Source organism: Pseudoliparis swirei, chromosome 14 (genome assembly GCF_029220125.1).
Source record: "Pseudoliparis swirei isolate HS2019 ecotype Mariana Trench chromosome 14, NWPU_hadal_v1, whole genome shotgun sequence".
In the NCBI taxonomy this organism is placed as follows: Eukaryota; Metazoa; Chordata; class Actinopteri; order Perciformes; family Liparidae; genus Pseudoliparis; species Pseudoliparis swirei.
In genome coordinates this window covers 3258845-3277235 of record NC_079401.1, presented here as the reverse complement: position 1 = coordinate 3277235, position 18391 = coordinate 3258845, and the positions used below count along the sequence as shown (strand labels likewise).

Below are 18391 nucleotides of genomic sequence, written 5' to 3'. Positions count from 1 at the left end.
TCTGAAGTTAAATGGTGCAGGAAATATGCAATAATGGTAAAAATGAGGAAAAATAAACACAACGAACAAAACCATTGATCCTCCAGAGAGCACGTCTTCATGAACTCCTCCTCAAGGCCAGCGAGGGGTTTGTTGTGAAGACCACACACTATTTCACCATGGCAACGGGTCTCCTCTTCTACATTCAAACATTCCTGTTTACTATGTCAGTGACCTGGGGGGGGGGGGGGGGGTGCAGTTACAGCTGGCAGCAGAGGTCAGCAGAGGTCAATACAGGAGACCACTCGGAGAGACGTGCATGTGTCGTTGCCTCCATCTTTCCTTTTGTCAAAATACGTTTAATTTATTTTATTACTATTTATCGTATGGTTTGATTTTAATTAGTTAAATGGATTAATTAAATGGTATGATAATACAAATAATGATTATTATTGTACTACTATTTGATGAGCATGCGATTAAGATAGACAAGTGTATTTATACTAAATACATGTTAGCATTGACAATTAAGTATGGATGGAGTTTGAATGTTACATTTAAACCTCACAGGTCTCATGTTGTGGATCATTCACGTGTAAATAGTCCGTTTCTAAAGTCTTTTCTCGGCATGTGTCGTCCACCTGGTTCCTGCCTCCTCAGGTGGAGACGAGGGACTTCTCGTGTGTCCTGCTCTGCGTCCTCTCTCGGCTGGACTTCCTGCATGTTTTCCTCTCCTTTTGACTGCAGAAGCTCCTGAAAAGCAAGAAGTTGTGACTTAAGGACCTTCTGCTCATCGATAACGTCGATAAAGGATGAAAGACCTCACGTTTGATTTAATCACCTGAATGTCTGACTGATTAAGACCTCTCCCTAGTGACAGCCTTGGCAACGAGATATGCCAGTTCCGCCATGTTCAGCACCATGCAGATGGAGGAGGCGGTGGCCATGAAAACGGTGAAGATGGTTTTCTCGGTGGGACGGGAGACGAAGCAGTCCACCAGATTAGGACACGGCCACTGGTCACACTGCACCTGCCGTGGCATCTGAAAACCATCGTATACCACATAGAGGGCATACCTGGAGAGACAAGGACACATGCTGTGTGCAGACAGGCAACAGTCATGATGTACCAGAGCAGCAGCACGGCAGACATGCAGAGCATCCTACATGAAACCTCCTTCAAACAGCAGCCGGACCACCAGGCTGCAGGCGTACGTCCACCAGAGGGCGCCGGCGATGGGGAGTCTCCTTCTCTTGAGAGTCTCCAGATCTTCCTCCTGGCCTTTGCTGCTGAGGAAACTAGCTCTACCAGAACCCTGTCAGACAACATGACAACATTCAACTAAACAACATACAACATGTTACAACATGACAAGATAAAGTACAGCATGTCAAGATAGAGCATGACAAGACAAGATAGAGCATGACACGACAAGATAGAGCATGATACGACAAGATAGAGCATGACACGACAATATAGAGCATGACACGACAAGATAGAGCATGACACGACAATATAGAGCATGACACGACAAGATAGAGCATGATGCGACAAGATAGAGCATGACGCGACAAGATAGAGCATGACACGACAAGATAGAGCATGACACGACAAGATAGAGCATGACGCTACAAGATAGAGCATGATGCGACAAGATAGAGCATGACACGACAAGATAGAGCATGCCACGACAAGATAGAGCATGATGCGACAAGATAGAGCATGACGCGACAAGATAGAGCATGACACATCAAGATAGAGCATGACACATCAATATAGAGCATGACGCTACAAGATAGAGCATGATGCGACAAGATAGAGCATGACACATCAATATAGAGCATGCCACGACAAGATAGAGCATGATGCGACAAGATAGAGCATGACGCGACAAGATAGAGCATGATGCGACAAGATAGAGCATGACACATCAAGATAGAGCATGACACATCAATATAGAGCATTATACAATATAGAGCATGACACATCAATATAGAGCATGACACGACAATATAGAGCATGACACATCAATATAGAGCATGCCACATCAATATAGAGCATGACACATCAATATAGAGCATGACACATCAATATAGAGCATGACACGACAAGATAGAGCATGACACATCAATATAGAGCATGATACGACAATATAGAGCATGACACATCAATATAGAGCATGATACGACAATATAGAGCATGACACGACCATATAGAGCATGATACGACAATATAGAGCATGACACGACCATATAGAGCATGACACGACAATATAGAGCATGACACATCAATATAGAGCATGATACGACAATATAGAGCATGACACATCAATATAGAGCATGACACGACCATATAGAGCATGACACATCAAGATAGAGCATGACACGACAATATAGAGCATGCCACATCAAGATAGAGCATGACACGACAATATAGAGCATGACACATCAAGATAGAGCATGACACATCAATATAGAGCATGATACGACAATATAGAGCATGACACATCAAGATAGAGCATGACACGACAAGATAAAATAAAATTGACACATGACAATATAAATCAAACCATGACAAGATAAAGATAAAAGATGAGAACAGACAAGACCAGTAAAGACATAACAAGATGACACAAGACATATCTCAACCTAATAAGACGTGACAGACAAGGAATAACCTGACCAGCCGACAGGCCCAGGTGTGTCTGCCTCCATCATGGCAGCAGACAAGTGACCCCCCCACACACACACACACACACCTGTAGGAGCCTCTTCTTGTCGCCGTGGTTCCGATAGGCCACATACATCGCAACGAGGAGCGTCGGCGTGGAGACAAAGACCAGCTGGAGACACCATAGACGGATGTGGGAGATGGGGAAGAACTGATCGTAGCAGACGTTCGCACAGCCGGGCTGAAGGACGGACACGACGGTTACTTAGCCACGCCGTCGTCACATCTGGAGAACAGGACGGGGGTCCTACCTGCAGCGTGTTACAGGTGAAGTCAGACTGCTCGTCCCCCCAGACGCTCTCAGCGGCGACCACCAGCACCATGACCCGGAAAATAAACAGCACCGAGAGCCAGACTTTGCCCAGGCTGGTGGAGTGGCGGTTGGCCCCGACCAACTGAGCGTACAGCGCGGGCCAAGACATCCTGAGGACACGGGGACACGAGGACCAGAGCACAACACGGGGAGAGGGGAGCGGAGCTCGGTACCAGGTTCGGCCGGTTTCCCTTTCCCCCCCGTGTGGCGACAGATGAAAGCCGAGAGGGCCGGCACAACAAAAGGGAAGTTTGATACGAGAAGAGGATGAAAAGGAATGAAAGTGAGAGGAGGAAGAGCGAAGGCCCGGCGCCAGAATTCATGTGAACTGATGATCCTCCCGGCCCACTGTGGACCGGACTGAGCCCACTCCTCTAGAGACACACTGAGCACTCTGTACCACGATGGTCCTCACCGAGCATCACCAGTCACCCAACCATCGATCCACGGATTGATTATTGAGGAGAGAGAGAGCTTTTATTGTCTAAAACCCCCTTTTCCATAACCAATATTAATGCAATATCCCAAAAGAAGATGTAAAGTGAGTGTTCTCACCTTGTGTCTGCAGTCAGGTGAATAAAATATTCCACATGGTCCTTTCCTGCTCAAACAAACAAACAAACAAACAAACCAGCTCACCTGTAGCACGAGGATAAAGAAGTCCAATATAATGTTATTAAGGTCGAATAAACTGAGCAGAACACAAACCTGCAGCTCCTCCTTCCTCCCCATTAAATAAAAAGATCTCAGTGTCTAAACAGCTAAACCAGTGTGAGCTGACTTCCTGGGGGTACTTTCAAAATAAAATCTCAATGGCAAACCTGCTGCAGCGGTTTTTTGGAGTAATTCTGTGGAGCACACAACTATGAAAGAGATATTTATAAAGAAATGTAGCAAAGAGAAAGAGTTGGAAAGATGATCATATATAACGGTGTCTGTCACTCTAAAAGACGAATGGGATTGTTTGTGTGATATCCTGAGAGTCTAAACAAGGCGCTCCGCTCCAAACACTAAAGAGAACTCCTTTTATGTTTTCTCCTTTGGAAAGCTCCGCCAGAGCCTCTTGGAAAAGTGTGTGTGTTTGCACATTGTGTGTGTGTGTGTGTGTGTGTGTGTGTGAGATTGTAACAGGATACAGCTCAGAGCCAGACCATCACTTGGCAGCGGTCAGCCGGCGGGACAGTGCAGCTCTGTGTGAGGAGCATCTCCCTCTGTTTGTTGAAGTGTGGGAGCAAAACAAACTGTAACCCGCTTTACACGGAGGATGAGCAGTCGGCTTCAGCTCCAATGCTGGGATATGTTTGAATTTAAGAGGAGACTGAAGACTTTCCTCTTTGATAGTCTTATAGTTCGGGTTGTCCAGATCTAGAGATGCTGCTATCGGCTGATAGGCTGCTGGGGGCGTTTAGGATACACTGAGCACCTCTCTCCTCTTCTCTCCTCTTCTCTCCTCTCCCTACTTATGGATGCATTTTCATCTCTCTATTGAACGTTATTAACTCTGCTTCCTCCGGAGTCTTTGTGACTTCACGTCTCATCGGGTCCGTTGGGCCTGGCTGGGTCTGATGTCATGGCCCTGCTGAGGCCCCGCCCACTCCTCCTCTACCTCCATCTGCCTGATGGATCATGGAGGTCTGGATCGTGGTCCATGCCTACTACCAACTATTCATACACTCTGTCATACTCATTGAATGTATTCTAACTCTAATCTGTCCTTGTGGTCACATGACGTCTAGTGTTCTGTCCATCCTGGAGAGGAATCCTCCTCTGTTGCTCTCCTGAAGGGTTCTTCCCTTTTTTCCCCGTGAAGGGTTATTTGGGAGTTTTTCCTGATCCGATGTGAGGTTCTGGGACAGAGATGTCTATGTGTTCAGATTGTAAAGCACTCTGAGACAAATGTGTAATTTGTGAGAATGGGCTATACAAAATAAACTGAATACATATAGGTGTCGCAACATTATAAAATTGGTATAACGAAGCGAGAGTCTCCTCTGCAGTCGCTTCCTGCAAAAATGTGCAGCATTGATCTGGAGAGGCAGGGAAACGTCCTGGGTTGAGACGAGAGAGGGCGCCTGTGATTCTCGTGGTCGTTATGGGAAGTACAGTGGCACTTACTCCGGATGTATCCGTGAATGATATCAGTGTCAGGGCCGGACTCAAAGACCCACTGTCTGGTCTCTGTCGGGACAGACGGAGAACGGCGGGCGGATCGTTTCAAGCGGGTCAGCGCCATCCATTCTTTGGGGGGGGTGCTGGTGGAGGGAGGGCGGGGGGGGGGGGGTCACACAGAGTGAATGAGTCGGGAGAGAGGTGAAACAGAGCTGATTGTTAGAGTAGCTTCTGATCAGCTCAGCAGCAAGAGAACAGAAGGGCCCAGTGTCAGAATGCACACACACACACAAACTGTACTACACACACACACAAGTTACCCAGAAAGCTACACACACACACACGCAGTAATGAAGGAGGGGGAAGTATGTGACTGTGAGTAACGTAGGTGGACTTGGCAGACTGATCCTGGACCAGCCAGAATGAAAGTCTGCAAGACGTCCTGAAGATTTATTTATTTACAAAACAAACAAACACTAGAAGCAAAAACAATATAAACAAGAGAGATGACTGTAGAAAACCAAAACATAATATAGTAATATATCAGGGGGGGGGGGTTTAAACAACAATGGACACACACACATATATATATATATTATATATACTGATATTTGACCAGCGGAGATAAAGTAGATGCAGTACCGTTTTCGGCCACAGTAAAGTGGCATCGCTGTCGAGCCTCTTTCCCTGCAGGTGGCTCATGATATGCAGAGCCCCGTCTTCGTTAAACTGTCAATGGATAAATAAATAAAAGAAGAAGAGCGATTTCTCAACTGCTGCAGCAAACAGAGAAAAGTAAATCTACTTCATCACGAAGTCTCCAAACTCCGTCGCTGACACTTGCCTTAACCTATAACGTTAGAGCTTCGCAACGTGCACTGTGATGCACAAGACCCTCCGAACCACTAGGGGGCGATAGAGTCGTGGACGGGCGACGTCACCTAAAAAGACACCGGAAACGGAAACAGGCTCATTCTGTTGGTGCAGCGACGATTGGATATCGGAGCAAGGTGGTAGAAGCTAGCGCCGACACCGACGTGCATTAATACATCTGTGAAAAATAATATTCATAATGGCCCTTGAATCGCGGATTACGCAGGAAGAAATCAAGAAGGAGCCAGAGAAGCCCATTGACCGAGAGAAGGTACGTTAGCTTGTTATTAGCTCGAAGCGATCAGGGCCAGCTAGGTTAGCTCTGAATGCTACGCTAACTGCTTGGAAGCTGTTTGACTTTAATTAACTATAAACATTAGACCACACGTCACCCCGCGTTGCAGTTTTATTTTATGTTGCGTTATGCGTCGGTCATCGGAAATAAATAAAAAAATAAGTTTGGCCTCTACTGCGTGCCTGTGCTAACTGGCTAGTCTACGGAGCTATATTAGCATAGATGTTCCTCGTCCACCTTAATGTTACAGATAAATACATTTTGTAGTTTACTTATTAAATTAATTACCTCGAGGTGTTGATAACATTATTTCACTTCATATTTCCCGCGCGAACCGTAAAACTGTCAATGAAACATTTCGACAAAACACAATTCAAGTGTTTTTCTTTCACGTTTCTGGGCGGACACAACCTGTAAACGCAACTTCGACTAGATAAAAACAAATAAAGTGTTGGCAAGCAACACATTCATGGTTTACGTGTCGCTTACCTCAGCTCCGTTGTCCACGCGTCGTGTTTGTGTCGTGGTCACGAGACACCAGGTGGGGTTCAGGTGAGTCCCTTTCCACAGGTGTTTCTGATCATGTGTAATTAACTGTTCTTTAGTACACTATTCACATATATTCATGTGCGACTTAATTAGTATGCTATCACGAATACTAACCAATTCCAACCTGAATTGAGTTGTTAATGTGTAACTTAAATGTATATTACCATTTAAAATGTCGCATGCTGTCGTTCCTCGGTGTGACCAGTAGAGGGCAGCAGACTTACTCCTGTGTCTTTCAAAATAAGACTCGTAACGCCCAGTCGGGATCCAAGTGTTTATCTATTTCCATGTTTGTTTATTGGGTTCACATCAAGTGCCACCGTCTCTCTTGAATCGCGCAGCCAGCTGTTCTGCATACTCTACTCTTCTTTTTAAATACTTGATGTTTGATGCTTATTTTTTCTGCAGACCTGCCCCCTTCTGCTGCGTGTTTTCACCACCAACATTGGCCGACACCACCGAGCAGACGAATTTGCCCGTGGGAACGTTCCCTCCAGCGAGCTGCAGATATACACATGGTGAGACCGCAAACCTTTTGCGCTGCATGGTGTCCAAAAAAAAAGAGAGGAACTAATGTGTGTTTATTGCAGGATGGATGCGACTCTGAAGGAGCTGACCAGCCTGGTGAAGGAAGTGTATCCAGAAGCCAGAAAAAAGGGGACCCACTTCAGCTTTGCCATCGTCTTCCCTGACCCCAGAGGGAAAGTGTACAGGTCAGCATCACACTACATCAGCACTGGTTGGCAGGCCTCTTGCTTAATTCTGTGGGGAAATTGTGTGCACTGTATATTAAAACGAGTCCCCCCACTTTAACAGGTTGAAAGATATCGGCAACACTGTATCCGGCAGGAAGGGCGCGGATGACTCCATGACGTTGCAGTCTCAGCGCTTCCAGATCGGAGACTATCTGGACATCGCCATCACGCCACCCAACAGAGCTCCGCCCCTGAGCACACGCATGAGGCCCTTCTGAACATAAACGCCGACACGTAAACAGACACACAGCAACCGTATTGGGTTTTTTTGGTTTCTTTTTTTGTTCAATTACATCAGCTTGGATGTTTGCCTCATTTTATAAAATGCGACGTGTAATAAAATTGTAATTTTTTTCCACCGTTTCTGCCCTTTCTTTGTGACATGTGAGATTGTACTTGGAATTTAGTCTTTTTATTTAACTGCATTTTTAATGAGAAAACATCAAATTAAATTACATTTAAGATGGGCCAGATTTCCCCAACATTATTATATATTATATATATTGAGTAAGCATTTCTAGTGAGATATCCGTGATATTTTACATTATATGAAACACAAATTTGTTAAACTATCACAAATTAAAGGCCTGTTAAAGATAGTTTAAAAAAACATACGAAATGAAATGCGGAAATAAATATTTGAAGCCAGAAAACACCAATATGAATACAACCATTTTGTATTGTACTGAACGGCCCTTCAGAAAAATTTATTTGTATTTAGTGCTGTAGAACTTTATTTTGGTAGTTATAACCGGATGTTGAAGAATGTCCGGCGGCGCATGCGTAGTGCAACATACGGAGAGCCGACGAAGGAAACAGCCGATATTAGCCTGTTAGCTAAAGAAAGCTGCCGCTTACACTTAACTCACACGGTGCGATGTTTCGTAGGAAGCTGACGGCGCTAGATTATCACAACCCGGGAGACTTCGACTGCACAGGTGAGACGAAGCTGATCCAGGTGTTCCCGAGCGCGGTTCCGACAGTTAAACGTGGAGTCCCGAACGGCTAGCTGCCAACCTAGGTTCAAGCTACCGTTTGGCCAACACACCTGTTTGGAGATACAACAAAACATGTTTACGTGATTTTAATGCGCCGCACTTATCCGGCCGTGTTAAATATAATGAAAGTTGCTAGTTGTACTTTAACCGTCATATTTTGTGACTTCGAGTTTAGCTCCAAACACCACAGAGCAGAGTGCGTTTACTGGGCTGTTCTTTAAAATGCAGGCATGTTAAAGACACACACGTGACCTCCGGTACCGTCACGGTTGGGTCGCGTTGACCACTCTGTCCTCTCGGCTCAGATGAGACTCAGTACAGGAACTGCGTGGTGTGGCTGGAGGACCAGAAGATCCGCCACTACAAGATCGAGGACCGGGGAAACCTGAGGAACGTCCCGAGCTCCGACTGGCCGGCAGCATACCAGAAGGTTGACCCCCCCCACACCCCCCTATTATGAATAAGTTCGTCCTGATTGTGGCTCCTCACTCAAAGTGCTCTTCTTCGTGTGTGCAGTACCTGCAGGACCTGAGCTGTCCATTCGGGGCTCAGGAGAAGCAGGAGTCGGTGGACTGGTTACTGGGCCTGGCGGTACGCTATGAATACGGAGACAATGGTGAGGAGCGCGCGCGCGTGCGTGTACATGTACTGTGAGCAGTGCACACGCTGCAATACAACCGATGACCACTAGATGGCGACACCGTAAAAGGAATATGATGCCAGCTCAGTGAAGTTCTGTTGCAAAGCGTGTGGAACAAAACCCAATCTTTTATATCCCGTGTTCTCCGACCCGCTGATGTCTTTTTGTCCCCAGTGGACAAGTATAAGAACTGCGAGCCGCTGGCCGCCTCCGGCAACAGCGACAAGACGGTGGACCCTCTGCTCAACCTCGACAGTGAGTCACTTCTCAGCCCGTCCACGAGCTCATCTATTTTCCTTCTTTCTCTTTTAGTTTTCACACGATTTAAAGATTAATCGTCCCTTTGTTGTTGTTTTTATATTCTAATAGGTAGTTCTCCAGATTTCAAAGCGGGAGTGACGGCTCTGGTCAACATCCTAAAGATCCAACGGCATGACGACTACCTGGTCATGCTCAAGGTGCGTCTAAAACCTCTCGGCTTCATGTGGTTATCTTTATAGGGGTTTGTGATACTAACTGAGTGTGTGTGTGTGTGTGTGTGTGTGTGTGTGCTCATGGCCAGGCCATTCGTATTCTGATCCAGGAGAAGCTTTCTCCAGAAGCCATCAGCAGAGCCAGCCAGAGCACAGAGGTGACGCTCCGCAGCAACGATGATGTCTAGAGACCTCTCTGCAATGTGTGTGTGACGCTGTGTGTGTTGCTGTGTGTCTCAGGGTATTCCGGTAGCTTTAGACAAGCACACCTTGGGCTTCGACACCGGAGGTGAGTGCAGGGGGGGGGGGGTTGCCGGGTCGGGTCGGGAACCCTTCGGCACGAGTTCAAACACTAAAGCCCCGGCGTGTCTCCTCAGACGCTACCCTGAACGAGGCGGCCAAGATCCTGCGCCTGCTGCACATCGAGGAGCTGAGGGAGCTCCAGACCCGGATCAACGAGGCCATCGTGGCCGTCCAGGCCATCATCGCCAACCCGAAGACGGACTACAGGCTGGGCAAAGTCGGCAGATGAGAGCGTGAGGAGGAGGAGGAGAGGGGGAGGCACTGAACCACGGGAGAGTTAATTTGTTTCTGTTGGACGTTCATGAGTTAGTGTTTGTGATGAGGCGGAGGAGGAGGAGGAGGTGTGGGGAATGCAAACAGGTTTTTGATTCATTGCATTTCAGCTCTCATTGGTCTCCAGACCGAAGTCTCACCTCAACAGAAACCACAGAAGAGCTTCTTGAATACTCACGGACAGTTCTATTGCTATCTTTTGTTTCCAGAGCGAACAGCGGAGGAGTGTGTCGTTTAGAAAGGTTTACGTTTGAAGCTGTGTGTGTGTGTGTGTCACTATAAATGCAGCCGAGCAGACCGGGCCTCCTGTGCTTCTTTCCGTTCCTCTTCAAAGCAGCAACAGAACACGACCAGTACCAAATCTCATTTTATTGTTATAAATATCACATCTTATAAAAGATTTGAAAAAAGTAGTAGTAGTTAAAAATATTTGGCAACAAAACAAGCATGTCCTCGTGTCATGGAGAGAGAGAGAGAGAGTCAGTGCAGAGGGAGGCGGGACCCGATTCAACGAGGTCCCACCCACAACATTTTTATGGAGTAAAAAAAAACACTTTGGAGAATTCACTTATTGTGGAGAGTTAAATGAAAACGAGTTACACGTTTCCCCAGAGCACTTCACACTAATCCCTCTGACCGGTTTTTATTTGTGTGTATCCACTCCGATCGCAAAACCACAGCGAGAGCAAAAGTAGAAGCAGATGTGAGCAGATGTTTCTCAACAGTTGAACATCTCATCTCATTCTTCTTTGGCAAAAAACTGACTTTTAAAAACAAATTTGTTCCGTCGCTTTAAAATCGATAGAAAAACAAAACACAACAAAACGGGTGTACAAAAATACAGTAGAAAAAAAACAAATGAGGTATAAAACAAATTTACAAAACATTATTTGGGGGTTATATCTTTAAGGTGAGATACTTGGGGGGAGGGGGAGGGGTTGTACATTTGCCCTGAAGGTCGCTCTGGCAACAGGAAGCCATCCCGCGGAGTCCTTTTTCTTTCTTTCCGAGGGACCCTGAAGGAGGCGCTTTGTTTTTCGGCGGTTCCCCAGAAGTTTAGCACCGAAGGACCCGGCAGCCGCTGCTCTGCCGTCAGTGGCTCCCTGAGACACACAGTCACACACTCAGAGGGCAAAAGGTCACGTGAGACTCGGCGCTCCTTCTCCACGGGAAGTATTTACGACTCCAGGTGGAAATGAGGAGTTTCTGGTCGGAGTCTCACTTCCTGTGTGCGTCAGGATGGGAGCTCAAGAGCTAATGACAGAACCACCAGAGCCCTGCACTTAGCAACCCCACGACTCTCCTCGTAAAGTGTGTGTGTGTGTGTGTGTTCAGCCTCTGACGGCCGGCTCCCAAACCCCCGAACAAGCGTGTTTTAGAGCCGTCATCACAGCCACAATTACGCCGGCTCCTTTGAAGCTTTTATTAGAGCGCGAGGCCTCGGAGGAGTGAGAGGAGACGCTGACGCTCCGCTGCCGGCTTTACGCTCTCCGGCGGCGGCGGCATCTGTCAAGGTGCTTCTTTAGGGCTCATCCTGTGTTTAGAGGGCCGGCTTTGTACTTTAAAGGGTTTTAAGACGCGGACGTCGACACATCAAACGTGACGCAACGCGTACAGGACGGCTGTGTAATCAGCGCTCACAGCCAGCTGTGTGATGACTGCCTGCTGGGCTTCAGCCAATCACAGGCGACCACTATTCATACTCTGCTTTCAAAAGATTTATAAAAACAGGAAATCTATTTCTCCCTCACGAAAAACAGAATCTATTTGTTATCGTATAAACGTGTAATAGTTCAAACTTTGCAAAAGTGCATTTTTTTCCCCACGTTGCCCCTGAATGCACCCTTTAGTTGACACTGAGGTGTAAGATGTTTATTAAACCTGTTTCCTTCAGGGGACACCTGGTGGGAGCTGACTGACGCGATGACATCACCGCGCACGGGCCGGTACACAAGTCAGTGTGTGAGTGTGTGTGTGTGTGTGAGTGTGTGACACAGAGCTTTAATTACACGTGTGAACAGGGAGTACCTGATAGGCAGTGGGTGGTTGCTATGGCGATGCCGTACAGGTGGGAGCGCTGGTCGGGCAGGTACTCGTCGGTGATCTGGCTGCTGTCTTTGCTCACCGCGATCACGCCGTCCCTACGAGACACAGAGGAACACACTGAGGACGGGTGGTTGGGGGGGGGGGGGATCGGCTCATTGATCGGCAGTAAGATGGCGGGGGGGAGGGGGGGGGCGCCTACCTCCTCCAGTCGGTGTAGTAGAAGTGGTTCTGGTAGTACACCATGCTGAACGGGTAGTTGAGGCTGGGGTGGACCACTCTGCGGCCAGAACCGTCCGGGGAGACACACTCCAAGCGCTTTGTCCCTGGAGGGAGACGTGGATGTGGGGGGGGGGGGGGGGGGGGTTTAAATCTCGGTGTATATATTACAAAGTGAGGAAATGTCGTATTTAAACTAACAAAGAGAATTCCAAAGCTTACAGTATAAAACCTTAAATGACTCAAATGAATGAGAGACAATAGTTTAGATTAAAAGAATAAACATGCATGTCTTTTCAGTTACGGTGCGTTCACTTGCAGCGCGGAAAATCTGCGAGAATGAGAGGAGCGTATGCCGGATTATATATTGAGCGTCATTATTTTAAAAGCATATTAATTTTTTAAAACTCAAATGAACATGAATATAACAAGTTTACACGACATTTTTCAAAACTTCAATGACGACTTTTCCAGGCCTGTAGATAACCACGGGGGGGGGGGGGGGGAGTGACCGGTGTGTACCTGCGTCCGCCCAGCACACCTGTCCAGCGGAGGAGTCGTACGTGAGCGCGTTCGGCAGGCCGATGCCGTCGGACACCACCACCCTCCGGTTCTGCCCGTCCACCGACGCACTCTCGATCTTCGGAGCCTCTCGGTTCCAATCGGTCCAGTACAGAGAACTGAGGGGGGGGGGGGGGGGGAGAGAGTTATTTTGGAGCTCATCAGAGAAATCTGGATGATTTATAAGACAAGAGGAAACACACACACACACACAGTGAGTGTGTGTGTGTGAGGCACGGGGCTCGAGGGACCATCTGCCTGATGAGGTCATGGTCAGGTTACTCTGAGCAACGTGTGACCTTTGACCTCCCCTGGCTCGTCTGGATCCATCAGGAGGTCCGGACCACACGGGCTCTCCATCATTCTCATGAATCACATCATATTTCATCTTTCTGCAACATTTAAAATCTGAGCTCAGCGCTCCGGGTGTGTGTGTGTGTGTGTGTGTGTGTGTGTGGGCTGCCTTTCGTCTGTAGATGATGGTGTGCATGTGGGCAGTCCGCTGGGAACTACAGGTAATACACACCACATGAGCAATCAACACACACACACACACACACCCCATGTGTTTATGAGTCTGTAGTTAAGGAATTTGAAGGTAGGCGAGCAGATGTTGGCGTGGAACACGTTTGTGTACTTTTTAATGTGTGGTTGTGTCTCTCCGTGTGTGAGAAACAGCAACATGAAAGAAATCACAGAGTACACCCCCCCCCCCCTCACACACACACACACACTTTTGAACTGTCTAACCAATGTGGTTTCATGATTTGTGCTTTTGCTGCTATGTTTTATCATTTGTATCAAACACACACACATACACACACATTGCATACTTGTTGATATACGATTAGTTGCGATGATGAAAAGCAGATGTTCTGTAGAGGTGACGGGTAACGGCTTCACTCTGCGTGTGTGTGTGTGTGTGTGTGTCAGAGGGTCTTTACCTGGTGGAAGAGACCACGATGATGGCTCGGGGGTTGACCAGGTCGGTGCCGATCAGCGTCTTCCTCCCACTGCCGTCCAGGTTGGCGCTCTCGATCATGTCCGGGTTCGAGTCGACCCAGAACATCAACCTGCGTGTGACGTCCACCGCCAGGCCCTCCGGACTGACCAGGTCTACATTTAAAACACACGAGTAAGAACACACACACTTGAGCTCCTTCCCCTCTGTGTGTGTGTGTGTGTGTTCTTACTCGTGCTAACGAGTATCTCCGGCTCGGCTCCGGCCGCAATGGAAGCCCTGTTGATGGTTCTGGCGGACAGGTCGGTCCAGTACACCTGGTTCTCTTTGCAGTCGTAGGCGATACCGACCACGATGGAGCCCTGGGCGCACGGAGCACGAGACGTGAGACGATGACCTCATCGCATCACGAGATTACAACGGAAACGGAGGCCAGCTGTCAGAGGGCGGCACCACCCGTATGGACCGCGTCCATCCGTCTCTTACGTGGAGGGTCAGCAGTGTTCTGGCCCGGGTCGGGTCCAATCGGGTCCCGTTGAGAGGCAACGCCCCGATCTTCTGTCCCTGCGCGTACAGCAGCGTGATGTCGGCGTCGGGCGGAGGCGTGACGTCTGGGCGGGGCAACGGCCGCACGGTGGGCGGGGCCACTGATGGGAGGCCTGGGACACAAATTGCATGCGTTCAGAATTTAGCCGTCGGCCTCGCGGGGCGCGGCGCCGCCGGAGGTCCACTCACACGCAGGCTTGACCACGTCATGTGACCGGGTGCCGGTGACCTCCCGGCCGTCCTGGTCCACGCACCAGCAGTACGCCGTCTCTCCGTAGCACTGGACTGGACTGGGGGATTAAAAACATCTCAGCGACTGTTTTCTGTGTGTGTGTGTGTGTGTGTGTGTGTGTGTGTGTGTGTGTGTGTGTGTGTGTGTGTGCGTGTACCTGAACTGTCCGTCCGACTCGCACTGCGGCACGTACTGCTGCGGCCCCGGCTGCCCGCCGTAGTGCTCGATCAAGCTGGACCGCCAGCGCTCACACACGCTCTCGGGCCGCCGGGTCGGGGCCACGGGGACTGGGGGGGGGGGGGGGCACTCCGTTAGTGTTACGACAATTTAGATCAAGTTTAATATAACACCACGGGGTTGTGCAGCTGCAAAGACGATCCCACACACACACACACACACACACACACACACACACACACACACACACACACACACACACACACACACATCTTGCTTTCATCAATGTTGTTTACCCTGTAAAATCTCTTTAATAACTCTCTTTAAAATTAAACCTGAAACCACTTTGGGCTTCCACACTGTTTATTCTGGCCTCTCTCTCTCTCTCTGGGATCTGGGTAATATCTGAAAAGGAGGGTGAGAAGAGCAGAAGGAGCAGCCGCTGCGGTCCGGTCGTATGAATCATCATTTTTATTTCTCTCTGCTCTTCAACCTCACGGCCAGAGACTCTCGTGGCCCCCGTGGCCCCGACGTCTTCTCAGAAGTGGACAGCACGAGGACCGTCCGCTGAATTAATGATGACTCAGACTTACTGCGTTGGCCACGGGGTGTATTACTCATGTGGGCAGACAGACGTGTGTGTGTGTGTGTGTGTGTGTGTGACGTAAACGTCTAAATATGACACAAATGTAATTCGAGAACCAAACTGTACTAAATTATTGGGTTCCATGAGGACTGCCGGGATCCCTGTGGCCGCGACGAGGGCGGAGGTAACGCCGCTCCGTCACTCAGCCGGTCCAGCGGCACGCCTTGTTTTGCTTCGGTCGCCTGGCAACAGCCGGCCGCTCATCTTACCACCGAGTGACCGCTTCAGATGTTTGGATGGTCGTAAAATAAAGTTCATAGCGAGAGGTGGATTCGTGTAGAGCGGCCTCTGTGTGCACTGTGTGGGCGAGAGAGAATCACAGAGAGAGAGGGGGGGGGGGGGCTCACCTGGTCTGTCACAGTCTACAGATGGTCTCCCAGGTGGCGTCCTGGTCCCCGCTCTCTCCTGCCCCCTAACGTCCACACACCAGCAGTGCCCAGTGGAGCCGTGGCACTGCAGCACATAACGATTAAAACAACGTCGTCCGCCCTAATGAGCAGAACGACGACCACACGCAGCGCCCGGCGTCACCTGGAGAGGTAGATACTGCCCGCTGTCATCGCAATGAGGCACGTGGGCTCCGGGGGGGGGCCCCTCTGGCCCGGCGGTCTGCTGGTCTCTGTGCTGCTCACAGTGAGTCTTCGGACGCTCCGGTTCATCTGGGGAAAGAAGAACACGTGTGCAGAAGTTATGAGGAAACACAGATGTGTAAATAATTGTGTTTAATGAACATCTACAACAGGAACGTGGCCGCTGTCGTCTCCTGAGGGCGAGGCGGCTCTCCTCGCCGTGAGGATCTGGTTCTACGATGCCATTCAGACACGTGCAGAACACACATATTCTTTTCCTGGTAATCCTAGCTTCGCGTTTTTCACTTGATTTGGTTAGTTTGTGATCCGAGACTTTCTCGTGAGGACTAATTTCCTCCGGAGCTCTAAACGCCTCGACGATCAAAATAAAACTGGATCCTGAACAGACGTATCTTCCTCCCAACGTGGACATTTCTTGTTCTGTGGCCTTTACCACTTTTGTCTTGCTCCACTTCACTCCTGTATAAACTATACAGCGTGCTACGCCGGCCTCGGAAAGGATTCATTTCATCCCGTACGAGTCCTAACTCCTTCCCTCTGCTCTTCCTCTCAGTCGACGTGTTCAACAACCTTGTTATGAGCAGCACAAACAAAACAACCCGCGGTTCGTTTTGGCCGGATCAAACCCACCTGGTTGGTCACAGTCTCTGGGCGGCGTACCGGGTGGAGTCCTGGTTCCGGTTCTCTCCTGTCCCTGACCGTCCACACACCAGCAGTGTCCCGTTGATACGTGGCACTACAACAACAACAACAACAACCATTATTACAGCACACTGCGCCTCATGAGAGAGCAGAGGGCGTACGCGTCTTTAGGTCTCACCTGTTGAGGTGTGTACTGTCCGTCTGAGTCACACTGGGGGACGTACGCTCCCAGTAGAGGATACCCCTCTGGGCTGGTGGTGTCCACGCTGTCTCGGTGCTGTTCGCAGTAGGTTCTGGGACGCACCGGTTCGTCTGAGGAAATAAGAGTAAAGAAATACGAGATTGATGAAGTTCCTCAGAGCTAGTAACCGACACGTAACCCCCCAAAAAACCCAGAGAATAGACCCTTCCCCTCACCTGGTTGGTCACAGTCTTTGGGTGGAGTACCAGGTGGAGTCCTGGTCCCCGCTCTCTCCTGTCCCCTGTCGTCCACACACCAGCAGTGTCCGGTGGAGCCGTGGCACTGCAGCAATATATATATATATATATATAAAAATGATGCTGACGTGTCTCCTCAATACTCAAAAGTTGCATGACATCATGAGTCACGGTGTGTTCAGGTGCTGACCTGTAGTGACGTGTACTGTCCGTTGTCGTCGCACTGGGGGACGTAGGCTCCGCCCACAGGACGGCCCTCCGGCCCGGTGGCCTGAGCCCGGTCTCTGAGGTGCTGGCAGTGAGTTTTAGGACGCTCCGGTTCATCTGGAGGCATGAAGAGGAGCAACAGGGGTCAGATGCACGTTCTCCTGTCTATCCAATGGGATGACAGGCAGTCAAATACCGAGATTAACACGAGGCAGACATTTTATTCGACGTAATTTTTTCAATTCAATTCAGTTTATTTGTAGAGCCCAATTTCACAAATTACAAATTTGTCTCGGAGTGCTTTACAATCTGTACACATAGACATCCCTGCCCCAAAACCTCACATCGGATCAGGAAAAACTCCCAAATAACCCTTCAGGGGGAAAAAAAGGGAAGAAACCTTATCTTATTCTGTATCAAGTTATTTAAGAGTAGAAAAAGTAGATCTATACTTCTAATGGATTGTATTTACATAACCACGAGTTATCATGTCGATGTGTAGTGTGTAGATCGTCTTTCATTGAACATAAAACAGACGTGCTGGTCGAGTTAACTTTAAAAGGCACATTTTAAGAGACTGAAGGAGTGTTTATTGTCTGACTGACATGTCAGAGTTAAAGCTCATAATAAACATCCAGCCTCACACACACAGCTTGTAGTTACCTTTAAAAACGAAATGTCCTTGTTTCTCATCTTTCTTTCGCTCTATCTCACTTTTTCCTTGATGTTCTACTTCCCACCACACACACAGCCTCACAGTGATGTCACCTGTGTTTCCAGGCATTCCAAGGCTGTGACCCAATGACCTCGCGCCGCACCACTTACAAGGTTAGACACA

At 48.8% G+C, this 18391-nt stretch overlaps 4 protein-coding genes across 6 annotated transcripts in view; 2 read left to right on the top strand and 2 right to left on the bottom strand.

The window, feature by feature from the left end:
• Nucleotides 1–635: 635 nt before the first annotated feature.
• On the bottom strand, nt 636–7248 carry LOC130204294 (gap junction beta-6 protein-like). 3 transcript variants are annotated; one of them, XM_056430910.1, is made up of 7 exons: nt 6790–7248; nt 3579–3624; nt 2962–3133; nt 2739–2891; nt 1147–1295; nt 821–1056; nt 654–732 (listed from the first exon to the last, which is right to left on the bottom strand). In XM_056430910.1, the coding sequence occupies exons 3-6, from the start codon at nt 3130–3132 to the stop codon at nt 837–839; spliced, it is 693 nt and encodes a 230-aa protein (XP_056286885.1). In that variant the 5' UTR covers nt 3133; nt 3579–3624; nt 6790–7248; the 3' UTR covers nt 654–732; nt 821–836. The 3 variants fall into 3 exon arrangements, with proteins under 3 accessions (XP_056286886.1, XP_056286885.1, XP_056286884.1); XM_056430909.1 differs by lacking the exon at nt 6790–7248 and having other exon boundaries at nt 3579–4467; XM_056430911.1 differs by lacking the exon at nt 6790–7248 and having other exon boundaries at nt 636–729; nt 844–1056; nt 2962–4467.
• sap18 (Sin3A-associated protein) lies at nt 6106–7960 on the top strand. Its single transcript, XM_056430912.1, has 4 exons — nt 6106–6276; nt 7258–7367; nt 7440–7562; nt 7666–7960. Exons 1-4 carry the CDS (start codon nt 6205–6207, stop codon nt 7820–7822), a joined length of 462 nt encoding a protein of 153 aa, XP_056286887.1. The 5' UTR covers nt 6106–6204; the 3' UTR covers nt 7823–7960.
• Nucleotides 7961–8397: 437 nt separating this feature from the next.
• On the top strand, nt 8398–10588 carry rtraf (RNA transcription, translation and transport factor). The gene is made up of 8 exons (XM_056431271.1): nt 8398–8542; nt 8908–9032; nt 9119–9218; nt 9417–9497; nt 9612–9700; nt 9805–9873; nt 9956–10004; nt 10093–10588. Exons 1-8 carry the CDS (start codon nt 8482–8484, stop codon nt 10245–10247), a joined length of 729 nt encoding a protein of 242 aa, XP_056287246.1. The 5' UTR covers nt 8398–8481; the 3' UTR covers nt 10248–10588.
• Nucleotides 10589–10640: 52 nt separating this feature from the next.
• nid2a (nidogen 2a (osteonidogen)) overlaps nt 10641–18391 on the bottom strand; it is a 35003-nt gene continuing 27252 nt past the window's right edge. Inside the window, exons 30-44 of the mRNA XM_056431270.1 lie at nt 17537–17670; nt 17326–17431; nt 17087–17220; nt 16897–17002; nt 16208–16335; nt 16024–16129; nt 15011–15140; nt 14811–14911; nt 14562–14734; nt 14308–14437; nt 14059–14230; nt 13076–13233; nt 12537–12660; nt 12320–12432; nt 10641–11394 (exon numbers count right to left, since the gene is read on the bottom strand). Of these exons, the coding sequence (XP_056287245.1) occupies nt 11384–11394; nt 12320–12432; nt 12537–12660; nt 13076–13233; nt 14059–14230; nt 14308–14437; nt 14562–14734; nt 14811–14911; nt 15011–15140; nt 16024–16129; nt 16208–16335; nt 16897–17002; nt 17087–17220; nt 17326–17431; nt 17537–17670 (1826 nt within the window). The 3' untranslated portion in view covers nt 10641–11383. The remainder of the gene's footprint in view (nt 11395–12319; nt 12433–12536; nt 12661–13075; nt 13234–14058; nt 14231–14307; nt 14438–14561; nt 14735–14810; nt 14912–15010; nt 15141–16023; nt 16130–16207; nt 16336–16896; nt 17003–17086; nt 17221–17325; nt 17432–17536; nt 17671–18391) is intronic.